The sequence below is a fragment of the Osmerus eperlanus genome, chromosome 13 (assembly GCF_963692335.1).
Source record: "Osmerus eperlanus chromosome 13, fOsmEpe2.1, whole genome shotgun sequence".
NCBI classification, from domain to species: Eukaryota; Metazoa; Chordata; class Actinopteri; order Osmeriformes; family Osmeridae; genus Osmerus; species Osmerus eperlanus.
This window is the reverse complement of record NC_085030.1, coordinates 10,889,742-10,910,745: the sequence shown is the minus strand read 5'-3', so window position 1 is coordinate 10,910,745 and position 21,004 is coordinate 10,889,742. Positions and strand designations below refer to the sequence as shown.

The following is a 21,004-nucleotide window of genomic DNA, read 5'->3' as shown; positions in this document are numbered from 1 at the left end:
CCTTTTAAAATCTTAAGGGACTCAATTCCATGAACCTTTCTTCAAGTGTAGCACCTTTTACATATGTGTAGTCTATGTTTAAGCATCTCCACTTTAATTTTCCATCCATGGGGTAGTGGGAGTCAGAACAGGTTGTTTTCTGTAGTGTATTAGACACGCTGTGGTATGACTAGTTATATTTGAATGTATTTGCGATGATCAAGCAACCTAATCATGAACCACTTTGTCTCAGATCTCAGGTGGAACTGTGCATGGACACACAGCTGTTGTTTAGCAACACATGGACATGGCAAGAGAGGGTTGCTGGGGCTGTTTCATGTTAGATAGACTGCATGTTTGTGTGTGAGAGCCTCTCCCTTTCTTTTATCTGCACAGAGAGAGAGAGAGAGAGAGCTATTGCTTATTGTCCTGTCAGGCTCCAGTGGTGTGTAGGTGTCCTTGTCCTGTCATATGGGTGAAATTCCTCTGCTCAGATGCACACACAAGACAAAGACAAATGTCCAGGACATACAACAGACACCCACACGAAAAGATAGGGGCCAGACAGAAAGGAAAGTGGGAAGGTCATTGCACATGTATACGGGAATGGATTCAGAGAGGGATAGTTCAGTAAAAGAAGGACAAGAAGGAAGAGCAAGTTTTTGGGGGAGTTCATGTTTAATTGAATTAGAAGCCCTCCTGGTCCAATGAGTATGCGTCAGAAAAACAAGTGGTCCACCCTCTGTCCTTTACAACCCGGCTTTCCTGTTTTTCTCCCTCTCACTGTAACTGCCGCCCTGCAGTCTAACCAACTTGTCCTCTACAGGGTTCAGTGACATTGAAGAAATGTTGGATTTCCGCCTAAAACTGTCTCTCCAGTTAAAGCATGATGAATTCACTGAAAATATTTGCACTCTCTTTGTTGCTCTCTCTCTCTCTCTCTCTCTCTCTCTCTCTCTCTCTCTCTCTCTCTCTCTCTCTCTCTCTATCTCTCTCTATATCTATCTCTATCTCTATCTCTATCTCTCTCTCTCTCTCTCTCTCTCTCTCTCTCTCTCTCTCTCTCTCTCTCTCTCTCTCTCTCTCTCTCTGTCTCTCTCTCTCTCTCTCTCTCTCTCTTTCTCTCTCTCTCTCTCTCTCTCTCTCTCTCTCTCTCTCTCTCTCTCTCTCTCTCTCTCTCTCTCTCTCTCTCTCTCTCTATCTCTCTATCTCTCTCTCTCTCTCTCTCTGTCTCTCTCTCTCTCTGTCTCTCTCTCTGTCTCACTCACTCACTCACTTTCTCTCACACTTACTCACTCACTTTCTCTCACTCTCTCACTCCAAGATGTATCACTTTGTTAGCTTTAATTACAAAAAGTGGATTGTATTGGATACATAACATCAGAATTACAACTCTTTGGTTTTAATACTGTTTGCATAGACACAGTTCAACAAAACCTAAAACGCTTTACACTTTGACCTAAAGAACATGCCTTCTTGTGGCATTTTTCCAAAGATAACTTTATCTCCAATTTCCACATGGAGAAACACAAAAAAACAATATTCTATTAGTTTTGAATTTCCAAGAGCCCTTCCCCTGTTTTATTCTCCTCCAATCTCCAGTTTACTGGCTGTCCTCCAGCTGCCCTGGATTGGCTCTGTGTCCTCAGGCTCTTTTATTATTGGTGGAACGACCTCCCCAGAAGTCCACAAACTTCGTCTAAGTGTGTGTATGAAGGAACTGGTTACCCTTATTTTTGGTCATTTGTTACTAACTCTGTCTCCCTCCTCCTCAGTCTTAAGTGTCTGTGAGTGTATATAAGAATGCGTGTATGTTTTTCAGCTTGTTTGTGTATTTCACTGCGTGTCTGTGTGTTTTTCAGCCACAGTTCAGAACGCATGTGTGCTCTAGGTTGACAGACTACATGGATTCTCCATCCTGTCTTGTGCTAAAGGCTGCCGCGGCACTGAGCTCAGATGCATGTTCTTACCCACGCAGCTTCACCCACTTGACCCTCATACACACACCCACACCCACATATACATCATAACCAGTAGTGCCAGGGATAACCTTTTATGTGTCAGAGGGAAGATACTGTACATAAGGGGTTTAATTCCCTGTTAGTTCATCTCCTGGAGTGGAATGTGTGCGTCTATATCTGTGTGTTTGTGTGATATTTATTTCCTAGGGATTCCCCCCCTGTCTGCTTGCACTGTGACTGCCAGCCATGTCATCATGTTCTGAGCTGTCACAGACTATCACTGTCATCCTCGGGAACTGAGGTGCGTGTGTGCGTATGTGCGTGTAAATATCTCAGGGCCATGCAGGGTTTAAGAGTCGGGCCATGGCTGTCCCTTTGACACATTCCACTGCGGTAGAGCGCCAAAACGACGGTGAGGGAGAAGGTTTGATGTGGACGTGCATCCGTATGCCCTGGGCTGTACATATGCTCCACCCCGCGAGAACTCAGATCATAGGAAACCCAGCTACATCTGGCTTCACCAGAGGGGTCACTCAAATCTATAGACGTTGAATGTACTCTGAAGAGTACATTCAGAAGATGAAGATGTCTCTAGGGTTGAAGAAGGCTTAAACAACCTTTGGAGGAAACACACACTAACAGAGGGGTTTGACTTGTAAACCCGTTTGCATTAGATCTGGGAAGTTTGAGCATGTGTTTGGACATATAGGTGTAGGTGCTGCTGAAGGTGAGATTGGTTCTGACCCCCGATCCTTCCCTCCCTTTATGTATGTGAGAGGGATCCAGAAAACGCACCTTTCTCCTGTTTGAGACACTGTGTGTGGAACTATGTGGTGTGGCTTGTAATTCACTATGCTCTTGTCCCAGCAGGAACCGATCATTTTATCCCGCTTCACTGATTGGCTGTTTATAAAATCTGTCTGCTGACTCATCCTTATCCATGCTATCTTGTTCGTGATTGGTTGGATTCTGAGAGCACTCCGATAGGCTCCTCCCCCATGTCCCGGGTAGCAGGTGGTGAGGGTAGAAAGCTTCAGAATGAGGTAGCATCCAATACACCTTAAATCTAATATATGACAGCACAATCAAAATGTGTGTGTGTGTGTGTGTGTGTTTGTCTGTGTACATTTACGTATCTGACTTTTGTGATAACATTATCAGTTGTGATTAGATTTTAGTTTGTTGTTCCCTGAATGCCCCCGGCTGTCCTTAGAAAACGAGACCTCAATAAAATTTGATATTATAGTTTGATGGTCGGATATTATTTTGGAGAGCTGGCTCCCTCTCTGATACAAATGTGCTCTAAACTCTATTTAGGTCTAGCATGAATTGCAGTCTGAATATCAATAATACAATTTCCTATGATAGTTGCCATTACAAATGTCCTGTAAATTTACATTCTTTAATAAAGCGGTCTCTGACTTAGACAATAGTGGAAAACATTAGCCTGTTTCCAGGAGCTAAAGTGCTCTACTCTGGGCCCTGTCATTGTGCTTCATGCACATGGTACAGGCCTCCTGTTTACATACTGTATGTTGACACTCCAGAGTACTGCAGGGAGGACCCAAGCCTCATAACCTACTGGTATTAGGAGTGGGATTTGGCCATCCTGGTAATTATGTTTAATGAAAACACACGCACACACAAAAACACTCAAATGCTCAAATGCACACACAGCGAGAGAAAATGGGAATAAGAGAGAAAAAGAAGGAATAAGAAAGAGCAGGTGCAGCTGAAAGCCAGAAGCCAAAACACTCTCTTTTTCTGTCCATCTCTTTCACCATCGCTATCTGTCCTACAGGCAGATCTTTAGTCAAACATCTTTTGACCTTGAAACTCGATTAGATGAAATGGTGTGGTGGTACCCATCAACACCCACATTTATTGTGTGCAAATACCAAAATCAAGTACGTTTTCAAGAAAGAGATGAATTAATACACGATAATAAGAAAAACTGAGATAGAAGGGTTCCGATGAGTTAATGAGGCAGACATACATGATCTTTCATTCCTCTCTCTGCCCCATTTCTCATCATTAAGTGCTCTGAAACTTCCCCTTGAGAAACTACTTTTGCATAATAATCCACAATAAGAAGAATCCTCACAGCTTAAACAGTACTTAATTAGCATGTTAATTAGTTAGTTTTTGCCTGGTTTATAATGTTAAAAGTCCTCAGAATCTCATACCAGATTAATTTGGAGAGATTTGCCCACTTCATGCTATATAGGACTCCACTGGTGTCTTGATAGCCTGAAGTCTGCCTCACATAGGTACATATCTATGGACTGGTAACAGGCTGACCTTACCTACAGGGCTTTTCTGTGTATGTATTGTGTGTGTGTGCGTGTGTGTGAATGTACACACACACATACAATCTGTAGTGCAGGTTAAGGGGGGTATTTCAGTTTATCCATGATTTTGAAGGCAGTCTGAGTAAATATCATGGAATAGATAACCATGCTCTTCCATCTGCAGTGTCTCTGTGGTTTTCTGCAATGATGACGTTTGATCGGTTTTGTTCAGTATTTCGGCCTCAGCCGTAGGTTCCTCCCTCTCCCTCTGCTTTCCTCTTCCCTCATTGGGTGTGCTTTGCCTTCGGCAAGGGCACAACCTTTGTTCTCTCACATATATATTATTATTCTTTTTGCCCCCCTAAAACTCAGTCAATATTTGGCCTACATAGACAACCTAGGTGTCAAACGTTTCGTCCTGGTACCGATTGAGTTGCTTCTATTGGGATTTAGTTCCGTTGCACGGTTTAAGTAGAAATTACGTTTTTGTGTCGAAAAGTGAAGCTAACGGTGGCTAACTTGCTAACCTCAGTCAATGACGCTACTTACGTCACTAACGTCACGAAAACTCGCGTGACTACCTCTAGCAGAATATTAGTTTAGCAGCTCGTTAACTTCTGGGAGATAGCTAGGCTAACTATAGCTTTACTGCAAGGCAGCTGCAGAAACGCCACAAGCAAAGAGGCCAGGGTGATAACTATTTACTAATTTTACTTTGTGATATGACACACAATTGTGATGTGTAATGTACAATATAAGCTGATATTATTAAGGAAGTACATCTACTTTCGGAAACAGTAGTCTACTATTTCACTGAAGTATTAGCATCATGACATTAGCCTCTGTTGCCCGGGCAACACATAACAGTGGTCTATGATGCATCTGTTTTCAATCGTTAAAATAAACATTCCTCACAAATACGTTTTCGTTGTAGGATTTATTATGACATTAGATTACAAGTAAACGATTTGTGGGTGAAATTATCATTACCTGTCGTTTCAAACTAGTGTAGCTCACTGCAACGCTGTAGCCTACGCGAGACACTACAAAAACATCTACACAGCTGTTTAGAAAGTCAAACGGCAACAGAACATGTTCGGCACTCCCCTTACTTAAATCAAAAGTCTATCTAACTACTAACCTGAACTTCATTGCCACAGCCTAAACTTTGTCAATCTGTTCATGAAAATAATTAATTTCAGCCTAAACCGTACAACGGAACGTTAAATCCAATTCAACCAACACAATCGCTACCAAGACAAACACAGCAGTAGTCTAGTACTGTACCGTAGTAGTACAATTTACCGGGGCAGCTTCTCGCATTTTGCGTTGTTACTGACGCTTATTATGAATGAGCGATTTTCCACTAAATAAATGTCAAGCTTATTTACGTTTTGGGGGGCATATTTTCAGTTAGCAGATGGTACTGTTTGAATCGCAATTCCATCTTCTAATCTACAGTACTGCGTCGTAGAATAATCTTCAAAGGGGGTGCTTTATTAATGAATGAATGCAATGAGTAGGCTAAATGCCTGAAAATATCACGAGAAGTGAAACACTTAAAAGGACGTTTAAGTCATAGAGATTAGGTCAATTTTTACACCGGTCTGCCAAATGTATTCGTTTTGATTCAACGATGAGGCTGCCTCTTGCAGGGGAAATTTGAAGCCATCTATTTCATTCTACACTTCACTCGTATTTTCAGTTGTAAGTGAGCAGCAAAAAAAAAAAGCTTTTAAATCTATGTAATCTTTATAAATAATAAGTATGCATTTTTATATAAAATATACAGAAATATCAGTTGTAAAAATGTAATTCAAAAATGGACCCCTGTGCAACCAACGCAAGCAAGCACACCCTACAATTTCCCCAGAAATGGTACCCTCTCTAGTTCTTCTTGTTGTGCCTGGGGACAGCCCCAGGCAGTGTTGTGACCACTGTTCAGCTGTTACCTCTTCACTTTAGCTCCTTTTCCCCTCCTTCCCTTCTTCTTCACTCGAGATGTTGGTCCCAGCGTTCTCTCTCTTTACATTTGTTCCGCCATGTGTGGTCAGACGTATGATGTATGTTGTACGCTGGCCTGGTACTGGTTTCAGGTGCCTGTTATGCCATACATCTTTTCAGGAAAAACATGGAACATTTCCTGTCACCCGTGTACAAAATGACATCACTTCCAGGACTGTTACTCTCCTGAAATTGACACGACCTGGATGAATGAATTTGGACCTGTATCTCGTCAGTATGCATGCACACGCACAAACACATACACTGCACCACTCTTCCCTCAACTTCCCCTTGCTCGTTATTGCCTGGGAATGCTGGAACACGACTGAAGCATGTGAAATTCTGAAGCGTGTCACATTGTCATGCTGGATAAACTCTCGTAGGTGACAGCTCACACTGGAGCCGGGTCTGGATTATGTTGAGCCATGCATCTCTTCTGGGCTTCAGCGATGATGACACAAGAGGCTTTGTGCTCCGGAACACTCCGCTGAGTCTGTTGAGTGAGGCTAGACACACTGTACTAGCTCTTAATGTGGGTGGAGGAGGGTGAGAGAGAGTCGGAGGGAAACGGGGGGCAGAGGAAAGCAGAAAGAGAGGTGGGGTGTGAGAGAGTGAGACATGGGGAAGGTGGAAGGTACGAGAGAGAAACAAGTAGGGGAAAGAACGAGAGTGTGAAAAAGCAAAGGAAAAAGAAGAAAGTGGGAGAAATGGAGTGAGTGAGCAAAGTGAGAAAGAAGAGAGAGAGAGAAGTCCCATTCCAAGTCTCAACCATCAGAATGACAGAGCCTGGATGTGACAGTCCACCAGCATGGGAGAAGGAGAACCCAGGCTCATCTGGGTCATCATCAGACTCAAACAGGCACAGCAATCAGCAATGTCTCTGGGTCCCTGGGAACGCATGACAACACCACAACCCAAGATTTCAAGAGAGGGGTGGGGGGGCATGGGCATAGTTAATGATGACCTGGGGGGACATATGTGCGCCGGGGGGGGGGGGGGGGGGGGGTGTAAAGTCATTTAAAACCCATCTATTGAGGAGACTGACAAATACTGTATGTTGGTGCCAGTGTTGATCACGTTACCATTGTTTTAGTAGTGAGAAGAAAGATAGGATGAGCACACCGGATACTGTGCTGCCATTACATGATTGAATGAGATTATGTGTGTGCGTGTGTTTGTAAGAGTGCCTGTGAGGGAGTTGTGATTGATCACTATCCCATACCTGATGATGCAGTGTGTAGAGAGGAGGACAAAGTGCATGGGGATTGTGTGTGTGTTTTGTGTGTGTGTTTTAGCTGCTCCCTCCAAGGCCTGATCTCATAGTCCCAATAGTGAGGCCCTCAGAGAGGTCTAAGTAGCTTTCATTAGATTCATGCTCTCCCATAGCTCCTCTCCCTCCTACTCCACAGTTTTTAGAGACCAGGATAATGGCAAATTAAGAGATAGATATTTGTTTGTGTGTGTGTTCATGACAGAGAAGCAGGTATGGAGTGATGGCTCTGTTGGTTTCTCTTCTCTCTTGTCCTCTTCCTCTTTCTCTTCTACTCTTCCACCCACCCACCCACCCACCCACCCTCCCCCACACCCCACCCCAACACACACTCCTCCCCCCTCTCTCTGGGTAGTTAAGCAGGGCCAGTCTCAGCGTTGGCCACTTTGCGGGTGAGGTTACCGTTCATCGTGCGTTAATTAAGTTCACACAAAGTTAATTGCATAATCCCCCACCGTAATTGTTACGTAGCCCCTGGTTACCAGCTGAGTCCACCGCGCGCGCAGCTGAAGTGGTTGTGTTTATTCCCGGGTAATGAAATGAAATGACTCGCGTTGTTCTGTCTCCGTTGACCTATTTCACCGAGACTCCCCGCTAACCTCATACGGAGTTGCCCATTAGGATGCACCCATCTGTTCTGTGCGGATTTGAGTCCTTGTATTCTATGTGTGTAGCCTACTGTTGGTGTGAACTAGTTTCCAGTGTGGGTGTGCGTTTTGTGAGTGTGGGCCTAATTCATTTTGGCCTTATCTGACACATTTTACCAACGGGATTATTTAGCAACCCCTGTGAACTAAACCATAAAATGTGGTTCCATTCCCCTGCCATCTACAATGCCCTCTAAAATCGTTTAAGTAACTTGGGTACCCCATTTATGACTACATTTATATCGGTAGACATCAGATTATTAATTATTACTTCTGCCCTGTGAGTGACTCAACCTCACTCTGCAGCACGGACGCGCCACCGTTCGGTTCCCAGCGGACGGCACCTTTCCAAGCCTCAAGCGGTGAAGCCACCCGGGGCGAATGTGTAGAATGTAGATTACTCTGACATCATACATTGTGCCCGTCGAAAACAGAAAGGTAATTTAATCTAAATACAGATTTCAGGGCTTTCATATTTTTTTCTTCGTTGCCTGATTATGAAGGGGGTAAAATATAAAAGTTTTCTTTTTATTCAAATGGGAGATTTTAGTGATTGGAGACGCTTTTAATATACTCCGCCGAGGGTGGAGTCATTTCCTGTTCTGGAAACAACTTAAAAACACCAATTTGCAGGGTATGATTCTATTTGTAGCTGAAATAATGGAGCATAAGAGGCCACTGTCCCAATAGCCTTTTTCTAAAAACTGCCTGGGGTTTGCTTCTTGTTTGTTGTCACATATGTCAAGTCAGTTGAGGCTGCGAATAAGGATAGAATCACCGCCCCGACTGAGAACGCACCACGGCAGGGCAAAAGTGAAGACGGACGCTTTCTTCTTTTATCTGGCTTCAGCATGTACGGTCCACAATCAACGAGATTGATGTATTTCGGGTAATATGTTGTTTCCATAGTCGTCACATTTCGGGAAACTCTTTTGACAGTACTCTAGCGGAATTAGGAACCGATTCAGCTTCCCGGTTTGCTGTGCGCTGGCAGTTCCAGGACTAGCGGGGGTAAGACAAGCAGCCCCACTCCTACGCGCTGTCACAGAGAGACCTTCGCATGCTGGGACAGCGAACAACAGTCTCCACACCGGAGCTGAACACTCCCGCCTTTATGAAATGAATAGACACTGACGGATTTTACAGATTGGAGATGACACCTCTATAAACTACCGTCTCCACACTCACTATTACGTGGCGTCTTGATTGAATGTAATTTTTTCACACCAAAAAAAAAAGCGAAAAAAAGACGCAACTCCTTCATCGCCAAGTTTCGGCGCTTCGGTCACATTGGAGGGAGGCAGCGATGGCAGCCTCGGTGACAGCGACACTCGCTCTCCTGGTTCTCACCGTGGCATGTAAGTAATCCCCTTTAATTTGGACGCCCGGAAGGGAAAATGACCGTCTTGGCACTTTGGTATATTTGTTGACTATGCATATCGGCTCTCCATTTTCCAATGTAGCCTGTCAACTATTAGCTATACATCCACTGTTCGATAGGTTATTTAGCTTACAAGTTAAAATGAGATAGATGAGCTAACATTGGAGGCACAGGCAACAGTGGAAGATATGCGTAATCCTCTGAATTGTGTCAAAATGATTGTGATGTCTAGGATTTAATTGTTGCTCTCTTCAGGTTACACATTCCAACGGGACAGCAATTCGCAGGCAAAAAGTAGTGGACGTTTTTCGTGCGTCAGATTGTGTTTAGCACGTGATTTATAATACGCTTCGATTAACTAATTTACTCTCTCTTTTACACCACAAACAACAAGCTTACTGCAAAAGGCGGAAAGACGTGAAATTATGAAATACTCTTTTCATAGGCTCTAAAGATTTCTATTTGGATTTAAATATGGGTCACATTTTGATGTTATCCTACTGACATCTCTCATCACCAGATCAGAGATTGATGAAATCGCCCAGGCATTTTAACAGATACATTTATCACATTAAGAATCATATTAAAGTAAAATATAAATCATATGATTTTGGCCCACTATGTGTCTAATGACGGGTACGGTCTACTAAAAGTGACTATCAGGGATTCAAGTCCCATTCAGTCCTGGTGAAAGAACATGGACAACTAATTTAAAATGTATTGCCATTCAGAGAGATTCAAGCTCCAATCTATGGACTGTCATGTAAAGTCATGGACAGTCTAAACAGACTGACCAGCAGAAAACCCTTAAGTGTGAGTTGGAGATCTGCTAGACTGTGGAGGTCATCTGACCAGACTGCTGATTTAGTGTCAATTGGAAATCCCAGTGGTGCTGTCCATGGTGCTGAACCCTAGTCTCTCCGCTCCAGTTATGCTGTAGGTCCCTCAAAGTATTACTGGGGTTAATGCAACTTCTAAAGTTGAGAAGAAATTAGAAGAAACATCAGAGGACAGTGAGATTAGTTCATACGACTTCCTGTTTGTGGCTGATATGTTCCATTCCTTTAGATTATACTCCTTAGACGTTAGGTTTTCATTTCTATAACCTAACAGACTAACAATTCCATATTTTGTTCACAAGTAATGGACGGACACCGATTGTCCTGGGTCCGGATTAGTACTATACCTTGATAGTTTATGTATATTACAGTGTGTCTGACCATTTTCTCTCTGTAGCCCTGTACCAAGTCACACAGAGAGGCAGTGCACCTGCTGTGGAGCGGTCAATGTTTAGGGTCGGGGGAGGGATGGCTGAGGGTCACCCGGGGACACTGGCTTGTCATTGTGTGACTAAGTCACTGTCACCTTCAGAACTCATCCTGTGGGATGAGAGACCTCATCCTAGAGGGGATAAATCTGGCAACCATTACATCTGGCAACCCACTGCACAGGAGTTTCATGTTGCCTGTCTCATACTCTTTCCCCCTGTCCAATGGTCTCTCTTTACTCCTCTCTCCCTTCTACCATTCTGTCATGTTTTCCCTCCATTTAAACATTCTGTTCTTTCTTGGGTTGTGCATCTCTCACTGGCTGCAACTTCTCTTTTCTCACACACGCTCTTCACTCGTAGCCACTTTTCTCTCTCACTCACACACACCTCTCTCTCTCCCTCTCTCTTTCTGTGTCTCTCACTACATTTTCCTTTGTCGTTCTCTCCCTCCCCCGTCTTTCCCCCTTTCTCTTGATCTCTCTTCCCACCTAACCCTGTCTCTTTTTTCATTTCTCTCTCTCACTCCCTCTTCCCCTCTCTATTTCCCTCTCCACCCCCCCCCCTCCTCATCTCTTTTTCTATTTTTCTTTCGCTTTCCCTCGATGGAAGCTGCATTTTCTAGTATGCATTGTAAGGCATACTAACGTTACTGTAACCCTGATTAGATCTCTTGCTCGCTGACTCACAAAAAAAAGGAGGAATCACATGATCATCTCTCTTTAGCATGTGTTGCACCCCTACCATAGACACATACACACACATTAGTCTGCGGGCATGGGAATCACCTCAACGTCATGGCCTGCCCATATTCCTCTCTCTATTAGGTCATTGGCGCAAGAGCTATTCTTAGGTTGTTGTTTTCACACAAGGAACGATTTTCCTTCTACAAAACCACACAAGGCTTGCAGACCCTAACACTAGAGAATCAATGAAGAACTCTAGCCCAAAACAACACTTGCTGTTTACAGTCAATCTACAAAACAGAGGAAAGGAAGAAAGAAGGAACAGAAAGAGAATGAATACAGCAAACAATTACAACAGGAGTGAGAGGTGTGTGGTAAGAGGCAGCAGTCTTTATCTCTGTCCCACAGCAGATGATGTGAGAATGAAGGCGTGGGTGAAGAGAAGAACAGCCCTGTCCCCCTCCACCAATCCTCTCAGTCTCTGGTGGGGTTGAGAACTGGAGGTGGAGAAGATGAGAGGAATAGGGAGAGGTGGATAAGTGGTGGATGGAATTATAGGTAGAAAAGGAAAGGAGAACATGTGATGAGAGGAACCAGGAAGGTGGGCTAGATAAGGGAGGGCAAGAGAGAGCGATGGGGGGGGGGGATCAATGAAGATTATCTTAAACCAGTACACTTTTGACTACAATTCCATTGGGTCCATCAAGGGCTACTTTTAAACTGTTGAATGCTGGGAAATGTAGGCAGGGATGACCTGTTTTTGCGGTACAATTAATAATTAACACAGGAGGTCTGCTCCCCTCTAAATATGAGGTGCGTAGATTCTTTGTGCTGTTACCAACCAAACATCTTTCGAAAGCATAACATAATTCAACAGAAGCACAGTATAATTCAAGTTTATATGTTGTTGAAGAAAAGCTGTTTAGATCTTGGTTGTTGTAAAGCATTGTTGAAAAACCTTTGATTGTGCTCAGGGTTTGGGCCTGTGAGATGATAGCGTTTTTATTTTAGCTGCAATTAATTATTGAAGCTGGAGTGCAGTGAGGCGGACTGACCGAATGGAGGAGTGTGTATGTGAGTGTGTTGGTGCTAAGGTGTGTGTGTTCTGGTCCGGAGGTAGGTGTGTCTATGTGTGTGTATGTGTGTGTGTCTGTGTTTGTGTGTGTGAGTGTGTCTGTGTGTCTGCATGCGTGTGTGTGTGATAAAACGATAATGGTCTGAAGAAGACTATTTGCCATAGGTCCTTCAAAAATGTATTACACACATAGTCTATTTACAATACTTCGTTAATTAATGTTTATTCATCAACACATCCTTTACTCCTTCATGCATTATTTTTCTGATAGCATGATGTTTGACTGTTTCATAGTAAAGTTACACTGTTATTGGCATATTTGACTTATCAGTGCCTTGTGCTGTACCCATGTCTGTCTACCAGTGTTCAGTTGTTCAGCCAGCACCATAGGTAGACAGTAGAACCTGTACAACAGGGTCAGAGACCCAGATAACTTAACCTCACTCAACTCACATCTGTCAATCATTTGTCACCATAGCCCAGATGCACTGGACAGTGCCTGTAGGACCTTGATGAGTGAATAACATTCCGTGTGTGTGTCAGTGTTCATGGGACTGTGTTTGACTGTGTTCCTTTTAGTCTGAAAGAGTCATTGAGGTAGTGTCTGTGTTTTGATACGAGTGAGGGTGTGTGTCTGGGTGACTTCAAAGGTCTTTTCTCTCTCTGCCACAGGAAGTGTTTCCATTGCAGCCCTGGGTGAGCCACCTGAGTCATATGTCAGCTAGAGCCTTGATGAAATCCATCACCCATAAGCCCCTGTGTGACACATTCCCTTTTGCTCACTAATGCATCAGTGTGTCCGTGGGTGGTAAAGAGACCTGACCTCCCCAGACCCCTCCACTACTCTGGGACGTGCACCTTCATTCTTTCTTTCTTTCTTTCTCTCTCTCTTTCTTTCTTTCTTTCTTTCTTTCTTTCTTTCTTTCTTTCTTTCTCTCTCTCTCTCTCTCTCTCTCTCTCTCTCTCTCTCTCTCTCTCCCCTCTCTCCCCTCTCTCCCTCTCTCTAACCCTGAGTGACAGGTCTCAGTGTATCATACTTCACTCAGGACACCAGCCCTCTGGGTGCGTTAGCATCATGTCGCTGTGGCTCACTGCCTATGCGCACAAACAGTGCCATAACCTATTCTTTATGTTGCGTAGTGAAACACTGACCTCCTGGGCTGTTGTGTCATGACATCATCTGCATTTGATCCAGAAAAAGCACGGCTGAATAGATTACATCTGTCTGAAACCATCTCCCTTACCTAATCATTTAATCACTTACCATCTTACTATCTCTCTCTCTCTCCCTCTTTTGCATACACCAGTTGCAGAGACTCATATACACATAAGATGGGGTTCTTCTTATATGTGTCAGAGTTGAGGATGTTGTAATGGAGCCAGGGCCATATGGGACTAGCAATAGAAAGCCCCCACATCTGTTATGTGTGTGTGTGTGTTTATGTGTGTGTGTGTGTTTATGTGTGTGCGTGTGTGTGTAGAAGGGGTGTACGTTTATGTAAATGATTGCATGGGCATGTGTATCGGACTGTCACCAAAGTAATCCTTCTTGCACATTTTAAATACACACACACACAAAAGCACACACATACACACACCACTGACTCACTCTTCTCTGTGGTATATTGCCTTGTCATTATCTCTGCAACAGATGATGAGAGCATCCAACAGCCCCTCAGACCAGAGGAGGCGAGCTCTGCTCGGCACGAGATCTCCACATCGCTTCGCTTAACACTGCCCTGTGTGGCGGTCGTTTTCACACTAATTACGGGTTCATGCGATTATGTTCATCAAGATGCAGTTAGAGCAGAGCTCCATCAGAGAACGTGCTGACTCAGCCTGGCTGTGTGATAAGCCTCGATGACTAGCGGCTGCCTGCTACACAGCTGTGTGTGTATGTTTGTGTATGTGTGTGGGACCCATGAAAATACACCAAGAGAGATAGTCAGATGCATACAGTACTAAATGGATTCTGAACAAAACCATGAATATGTATCAGATGCATGATAGGTGTTTTGTATGAATATCCGTTTCACTGTGATGACGTCAAAAGATAGAAGATAGGTCTTTAGGTTGTTTTGAGGGTTTTCAGTGACAAACTGTGACAGGATGGGGTCATGTTATGATCAGGGAATACTTAAAAATATATGTTTAGCCTTCCAAGAAGGTGCTAGTATAGGGTTAGGCTTATAATGTATTAAAGGTTTGTGCTCATTTTAAAACTCTTATGTTAGTGCTTGTAGTTTGACCATTGTCTTGTGTGTCTGTGTGTGCGTGCAGCTGCCTTGGGCGCTGAGGTGGAGGAGAGACTAGTAAACCACTTGTTGTCTCCGGAGCGGTATAATAAGTTGATCAGACCAGCGGTCAACAAAAGCCAGCAGGTCACCATCTACATCCAGGTGTCCCTCGCGCAGCTTATCAGTGTGGTAAGTACACACACACGTACACACAAACTCACACACACACATACACACACACACACACACACACACGTATACCAAAGAAATAGATTGCCATTTTTTGCCAAAGATTATCTTACTTCCATTAACACACACTTTCTCTCTCATGCCATCCCAACCCCCCCCCCCCCACACACACACACACATCTAATTTCCTTGTTGTGTTTTGCAGAATGAGAGGGAACAGATCATGACGACCAACTGCTGGCTCACTCAGGTCAGGACCGGGCTTGCCTGTGTGTGTGTGTGTGTGCGCATGTGTGTGTGCGCGTGTGTGTGTGTGTGTGTGTGTGTGTGTGTGTGAGGCCAATATTGTCAGTTTGAATTTTCTCATCAGCAGGGTTTTGCAGACAGTTCTGTTATTCTCTTCACCACCTTCCTCAGCACATTGGCCTTTTTTTGGAAAGACCTTTGCAAAGGTCTTATGCACATGTATGTTATGCTACATAGACTAATGTGGATAACCTTTTCTAGTTGAAATGTGTGTTTGTGTGTATGATCTTCCTAGGGGTGGCATGACTACAGGTTAATGTGGGACCCTGAGGAATATGAAGGCATTAAAAAGATTCGCCTCCCTTCCCAACACATCTGGCTTCCAGACATTGTCCTCTACAACAAGTGAGTCAGCGTAGTGTGTGTGTCTCTGCTTGTCTTGGGTGTGCAGCCCTGAACAACATATTCCTTCCTTTTTATGAGATTAGGGTTTTATGAGTAGAAATCTCTGCTCCATAAACCACCTGCGTGTTTCTTTCATATTCACAATGCAAGTGGGTAAGTTACTCTGTTACTGTGTGTGTTCCAACTCACTGGGCCGACTGCTTCTGCACTTCCTCCCAATTTAAACCAAGGTCGGAAAGTTATGTAACCCGTCGGCCATAGTGGTGACTGAGATGAGGGCTTAGCGAGCAGGGTTAGATGAGCCATGTCAATCTGGAGAGGAGGAGGTGGGGGGTGGGGGAGATTATGAAAACAGCATGCCAGCCTTGCCCCTGGGGCATGTCGAGGTGCTCGTCCTCTTGCCTCAGGGTGTGTGTGTGTGTGTGTGTGTGTGGTAAAGGGGTCTGGGGCTGGTGGGTGGAGGGGGTCTGGGGCGTGTCTCATCAGGACACTCCGGAACACGGATTCGCAAGCGGGAGCGGAGCCCAGTTTCTCTGTCATGTTTCATCTGGAGCGTTAATGAGATAAGACTGGATTTGATTCGCATGTGGCTTGTCACAAATGTAAACTGGTTTCATTTTTCATGGCTAGGTTTGGTCGATATGATAGTTATTGGGTTTGGTTGATGACATTAAGTGGAATTTGAACTGCACAAAAATGTGTTTTCTTGAAGCACTTAATTGTTTTGCGATTGAGTTTCAGCTACTAAGGTTCTAGAGTTTCACTGCTGTTTTGGGTGCAAACCTTTTATCTGATCAACTGGGACATGAACAAACAGGAGCCTGGTTGATGTTTAGGGTGTACATGTTGATGTCTGCAGGTGTTGTGTGACTGGTGTGTGGGCTACAGCTCTTCATATTTAACTAGATGTATATTTCGGGGCAACGGCGCGAGGAGAATGAGTGTGACGGGTGCATTCGGGTGCTGACCCTCTCCATTATTGATAAGTCTTGGATGTCTAATGCATGGTGTCATGGGGACATTAGGAATCTCTGCAGCTTCAGCGACAGATACTGTGTTGTGTGGTTGTGGTTCTATCTCTCTCTCTCCCTGTCTCTCTCTCTCTCTCTATTTTTTTTCTCTCTACCCACTTTCGTTGTCCTCCCATATTCCTTTTCTTTCAACTGTCCTTCTTATCCCTACTTCAATGTGACAGCGAGACACAGACGGTGCACAATAATGCCCCTCCCCCCCTCCCCCTCCCCCCCCCCCCCCCCCCACAGTGCAGACGGGACCTACGAGGTGTCCTTCTACTCCAACGCCGTGATCTCCAACAACGGCGAGGTGGCCTGGCTCCCGCCCGCCATCTACAAGTCGGCGTGCAAGATCGAGGTGCGCGACTTCCCCTTCGACCAGCAGAACTGCACGCTCAAGTTCCGCTCCTGGACGTACGACCGCACGGAGATCGACCTCATCCTGCTCAGCGACTTCGCCAGCCGCGACGACTTCAAGCCCAGCGGCGAGTGGGACATCGTGGCGCTGCCCGGCCGCAAGAACGAGGACCCGTTCGATGCCACGTATCTGGACATCACCTACGACTTCATCATCAAGAGGAAGCCGCTGTTCTACACCATCAACCTGATCATCCCCTGTGTCCTCATCACCTCCCTGGCCATCCTGGTGTTCTACCTGCCCTCCGACTGCGGAGAGAAGATGACCCTGTGCATCTCCGTCCTGCTGGCCCTGACCGTGTTCCTGCTCCTGATCTCCAAGATCGTCCCGCCCACCTCCCTGGCGGTGCCGCTGATCGGCAAGTACCTGATGTTCGCCATGGTGCTGGTGACCTTCTCCATCGTGACCAGCGTGTGCGTGCTGAACGTGCACCACCGCTCGCCCAGCACGCACACCATGCCCCCCTGGGTCAAACGCATCTTCCTGTACCGCCTGCCCTCCTTCCTGTTTATGCGGCGCCCGGGGAGCTCGAACATCCGGGAGCGTTTCCGCCGGAAACACCATCAGCGCTCGTACTACTCCGACCTCAAGCTGGGGGACGGGGCGGTGGCGGTGGCTGGGGCGGTGGCGGCCGCGGCAGAGTCATCGCCCTCGTCCTTCTTTGCGAACGAGGAGTCGGCGCGACGCTACGGCTGGAGGATCAGCGACCTGGGGGACAACACGGACTTAAGGAAGAGGATGACGGTCAAGTGTCACGCCGGCGTGGACGAGGCGGTGGACGGGGTGCGCTACGTGGCCGAGAAGATGAAGAGTGAGGACGACGATGAAGGGGTGAGTGGTATCTGGGGTGACGTATTGAGAAATGTGTGCGTATTTGTTTGTGTGCGCAGTGTGTGCGCAGTGTGTTCCAGTGTTATATAAAAAGTCAAAACAGACAATGTTGTTTCTAAGTGGGGGCCTATTGCATCACAGGGTATTTGGCATGTCCTAACTGCAGGCACTGCACACCATCTGTGGCCAAAATGAATTGCAGCTACAGTCTGTACAGATACACTGTGACTGCTTTCCCAATGCATTGTTCACAATCATTATTATAACAGTGCACATTTTCTTAAAGGCATATTTTGTGTTTTCTAACTTTGTTGTCGTTTCTAACACTCTTTCTTTTAATTGTTCATATCAAAATACTTCAATTACCTCCTCTTTTCCTCTCTTTTCCTCTCCACTCCTCTCCTCTCCCCCAGATCATTGAAGACTGGAAGTATGTAGCCATGGTGATTGACAGGCTGTTCCTGTGGATCTTCGTGTTGGTGTGTGTGACTGGCACCTTGGGCCTCTTCATGCAGCCTCTCTTCCAGAGCTACAACACCCCCACAGTGGACGAGCTAGAACAGAACTGAACCCTAACCCTCCCCCCATTCCTCCTCAACACTCCTGACCCCCCAACACTGAACAAACTGCTCCTTCCCGGCAGATAAAGAACTGTGTTAAGGTTTCCATGCACCCGCGCACACACACACACACCAACACCTGCTTTCTAACTCTTCTAGTGATGCCCTTGGCCTCCACCCATACTACTGCATATAGAGGAAAGAGAGGCCTCCATCCTCATCTTCCCCCTTTCCTCGGTCACTCTCAAGAAGTCACCTGACCAGGAGCAACTCAGGACTGGACTCTCTTCTCTGTTCAGATGCGTTTCAGTCTCTCTCTCTCTTTTTCTCTCCCCACACAATCTTACAATCTCTTCTGGTTCAGTCTGTCTTGTTGACTGTGAGAAGCCTATGAGAACTGGGATGTGACATTCTACTCTGGCCTCATGTGCAGATACAGGACAGATATAGAGAACTGGAAATCCTTTCTGAACCACTCCGGAATCATTAGCTGAGTCCAAAGATCCGCACACGCAAACACACACTTAGACGCACACGGACACAACATGTACACACAAATACACACACACACACACACATTCTCATGGACAAGTAGTCGCACACATGCAAAAAGCACCAATCCCTGATGATGAGGGCGATGGCTTAGCCTCCTCTGTGTCTCCCTGCCAACGACGCGCACGAACGTGTAACGCTTGCCTTCCGCAGGATGGGGCAGACAGGGATGGATTTGGACGGGAGCGCCGGAAGGAACTTGGTTTTGCTGTGGAGGCATTTTCCCCTCACGCCACAGCGCCTGGACAGGGCCCGCCACTGGCCACTCTCCGTTGACAGACTGTGAAAGCTATAACAACGAATCACTTCCGTCTGCCAAGTTGTGTCTATGTTTTCTGTGCATAATGGCAATTTTTTGGGGTGTGGGGAAGCAGGGGGGTATAATAGTTTTGGAAATTCTGTCGTTTTTAACAACAATGACCAATGAGGCTGTTGTCACTCACTTTGCTTCTCTTAAAGATACAGTATGCTGGTTTATCCAAGAAGTGTCCCTGTACATAATGCAGTGAAACCAGCAGCAGTACAGTACATACAGTATTGTATACACATATCAGCTAGCATACCTGCAGGATTTAACTAGGTCTGTCTACACACTCACAGTCTTACCATACCGTATGAATATCGCTTTGTGTTTTCTGGAAATGTTATGGAATTCCAGACCAGATTTACTAAGCATTTAAACCAAGGCTTGCATCTTTATTTAAATAAAGTTCAATTTAAACGTTTTAAGACTTTTTAGTTTTTACTACACATTTATGTCCTATCCATTTAATTCAATAGGAAAATAAGATGCAAGCTTTGCTTTTGGTGTGAATTCTTGGTCAGTTCTATCCTTCTGTGTCAACAATATCTGCTATTTTAACTTCTCATCACTGTCAAAATTCACTTTGTAATTGTTAACAATGCCAAGGGAAAAGCTTATGATACAAATGTAAGTGTATTTTTTTCCTGTCTTTTGCTCTCTCAGTGGAAGGCCAGGGCTTTTGTGTCTTTCTATTGGCTATCCATGTCAGGTGACCTATTTTAGTTTTTTAAGTGGACAGGTATATTCCGGGACAAGCAAAGCAAAAAACTAAACAATAAAAACTAAATAAGTAATTTATGCTAATGCCATGCAAAAGGAATCAATAAAAATGAAAATGCAGACCCAAACTTGATGAAGTTCTGTTTGGTTTAACCCCATCCTCCCATCCTCTATACAGACACCATTAGTGTTTCAACGTGTACTTCAGTTTATTGCCTTCCGTGGGCGGCAAGCTACCAACTTTAAAAAACATGTGACATGGGGCCTGATCCATAAAGCAAGTTTACCAAATAAGACAGGCTTGTGTCTGGGAAAGTAACTGACAAAAGCCTGGCTTACTCAGTAAACTCTCTTTATGAAACAGGCCCCTGGTCTTCATTAAAATCGGCGGAGGAATACGAGCAATATGGCAATTTCTCTGAAACACAGATGACACACAGAGTTGAGCATATTTTCACAACAGTTGGTTCTGGAGGTTTCTGGAATGCGTGTGGCTGTAGGCGCTGTTTGTCTCTTATAAATAGTGTGGGACAAAATGTCAGTCGTCTGAGTAAGACTTCAGTAGAAAGCTCTGTCTCTGTCTCAGTAACACCCCACTTGCTGTTGACCTGGGATGGCAGAGGGGGAGATGGCGGTCCACTTAATTATGCACACACAAAAAATACACGTGCACATGTAAAGTGCATTGATATCCTGTGCCTGCACATACACACACATCTGCATACTGGCACATGAAAAGCCACACAAAGGTAATATCGGACCAAAAGGTTGTATTCCTCCTGAGGGCTGATAAAAAGCTCATATACTTCACATTATACATTTAATATAACAAATATAGTACCATGCATGTACCATTGATGTAACACTGAATGTGGATGTTGTGACCTCCTTGTGGACTGGACATTATGGGGCCATGGAATCAGATCACACACATGAATAAAGATGGTGACATGAACATTGATTTGAGC

The 21,004-nt window shown here is 45.0% G+C and overlaps 1 protein-coding gene across 1 annotated transcript; it reads left to right on the top strand.

Annotated features, from left to right (window-relative positions):
• Positions 1-8,798: 8,798 nt before the first annotated feature.
• Positions 8,799-20,162, top strand: LOC134032324 (neuronal acetylcholine receptor subunit beta-2-like). The gene is made up of 6 exons (XM_062476260.1): positions 8,799-9,510; positions 14,842-14,987; positions 15,193-15,237; positions 15,529-15,638; positions 16,901-17,900; positions 18,314-20,162. The coding sequence occupies exons 1-6, from the start codon at positions 9,459-9,461 to the stop codon at positions 18,467-18,469; spliced, it is 1,509 nt and encodes a 502-aa protein (XP_062332244.1). The 5' UTR covers positions 8,799-9,458; the 3' UTR covers positions 18,470-20,162.
• The last annotated feature ends 842 nt before the right edge of the window (positions 20,163-21,004 follow it).

Excerpts from the sequence above, each read along its gene's own strand:
- LOC134032324 (XM_062476260.1), top strand. The coding sequence starts at position 9,459 with ATGGCAGCCTCGGTGACAGCGACACTCGCTCTCCTGGTTCTCACCGTG. Across the intron at positions 14,988-15,192 it reads TCGCGCAGCTTATCAGTGTG|AATGAGAGGGAACAGATCAT; the intron begins GTAAGTACACAC and ends TGTGTTTTGCAG. Across the intron at positions 17,901-18,313 it reads GTGAGGACGACGATGAAGGG|ATCATTGAAGACTGGAAGTA; the intron begins GTGAGTGGTATC and ends CCTCTCCCCCAG.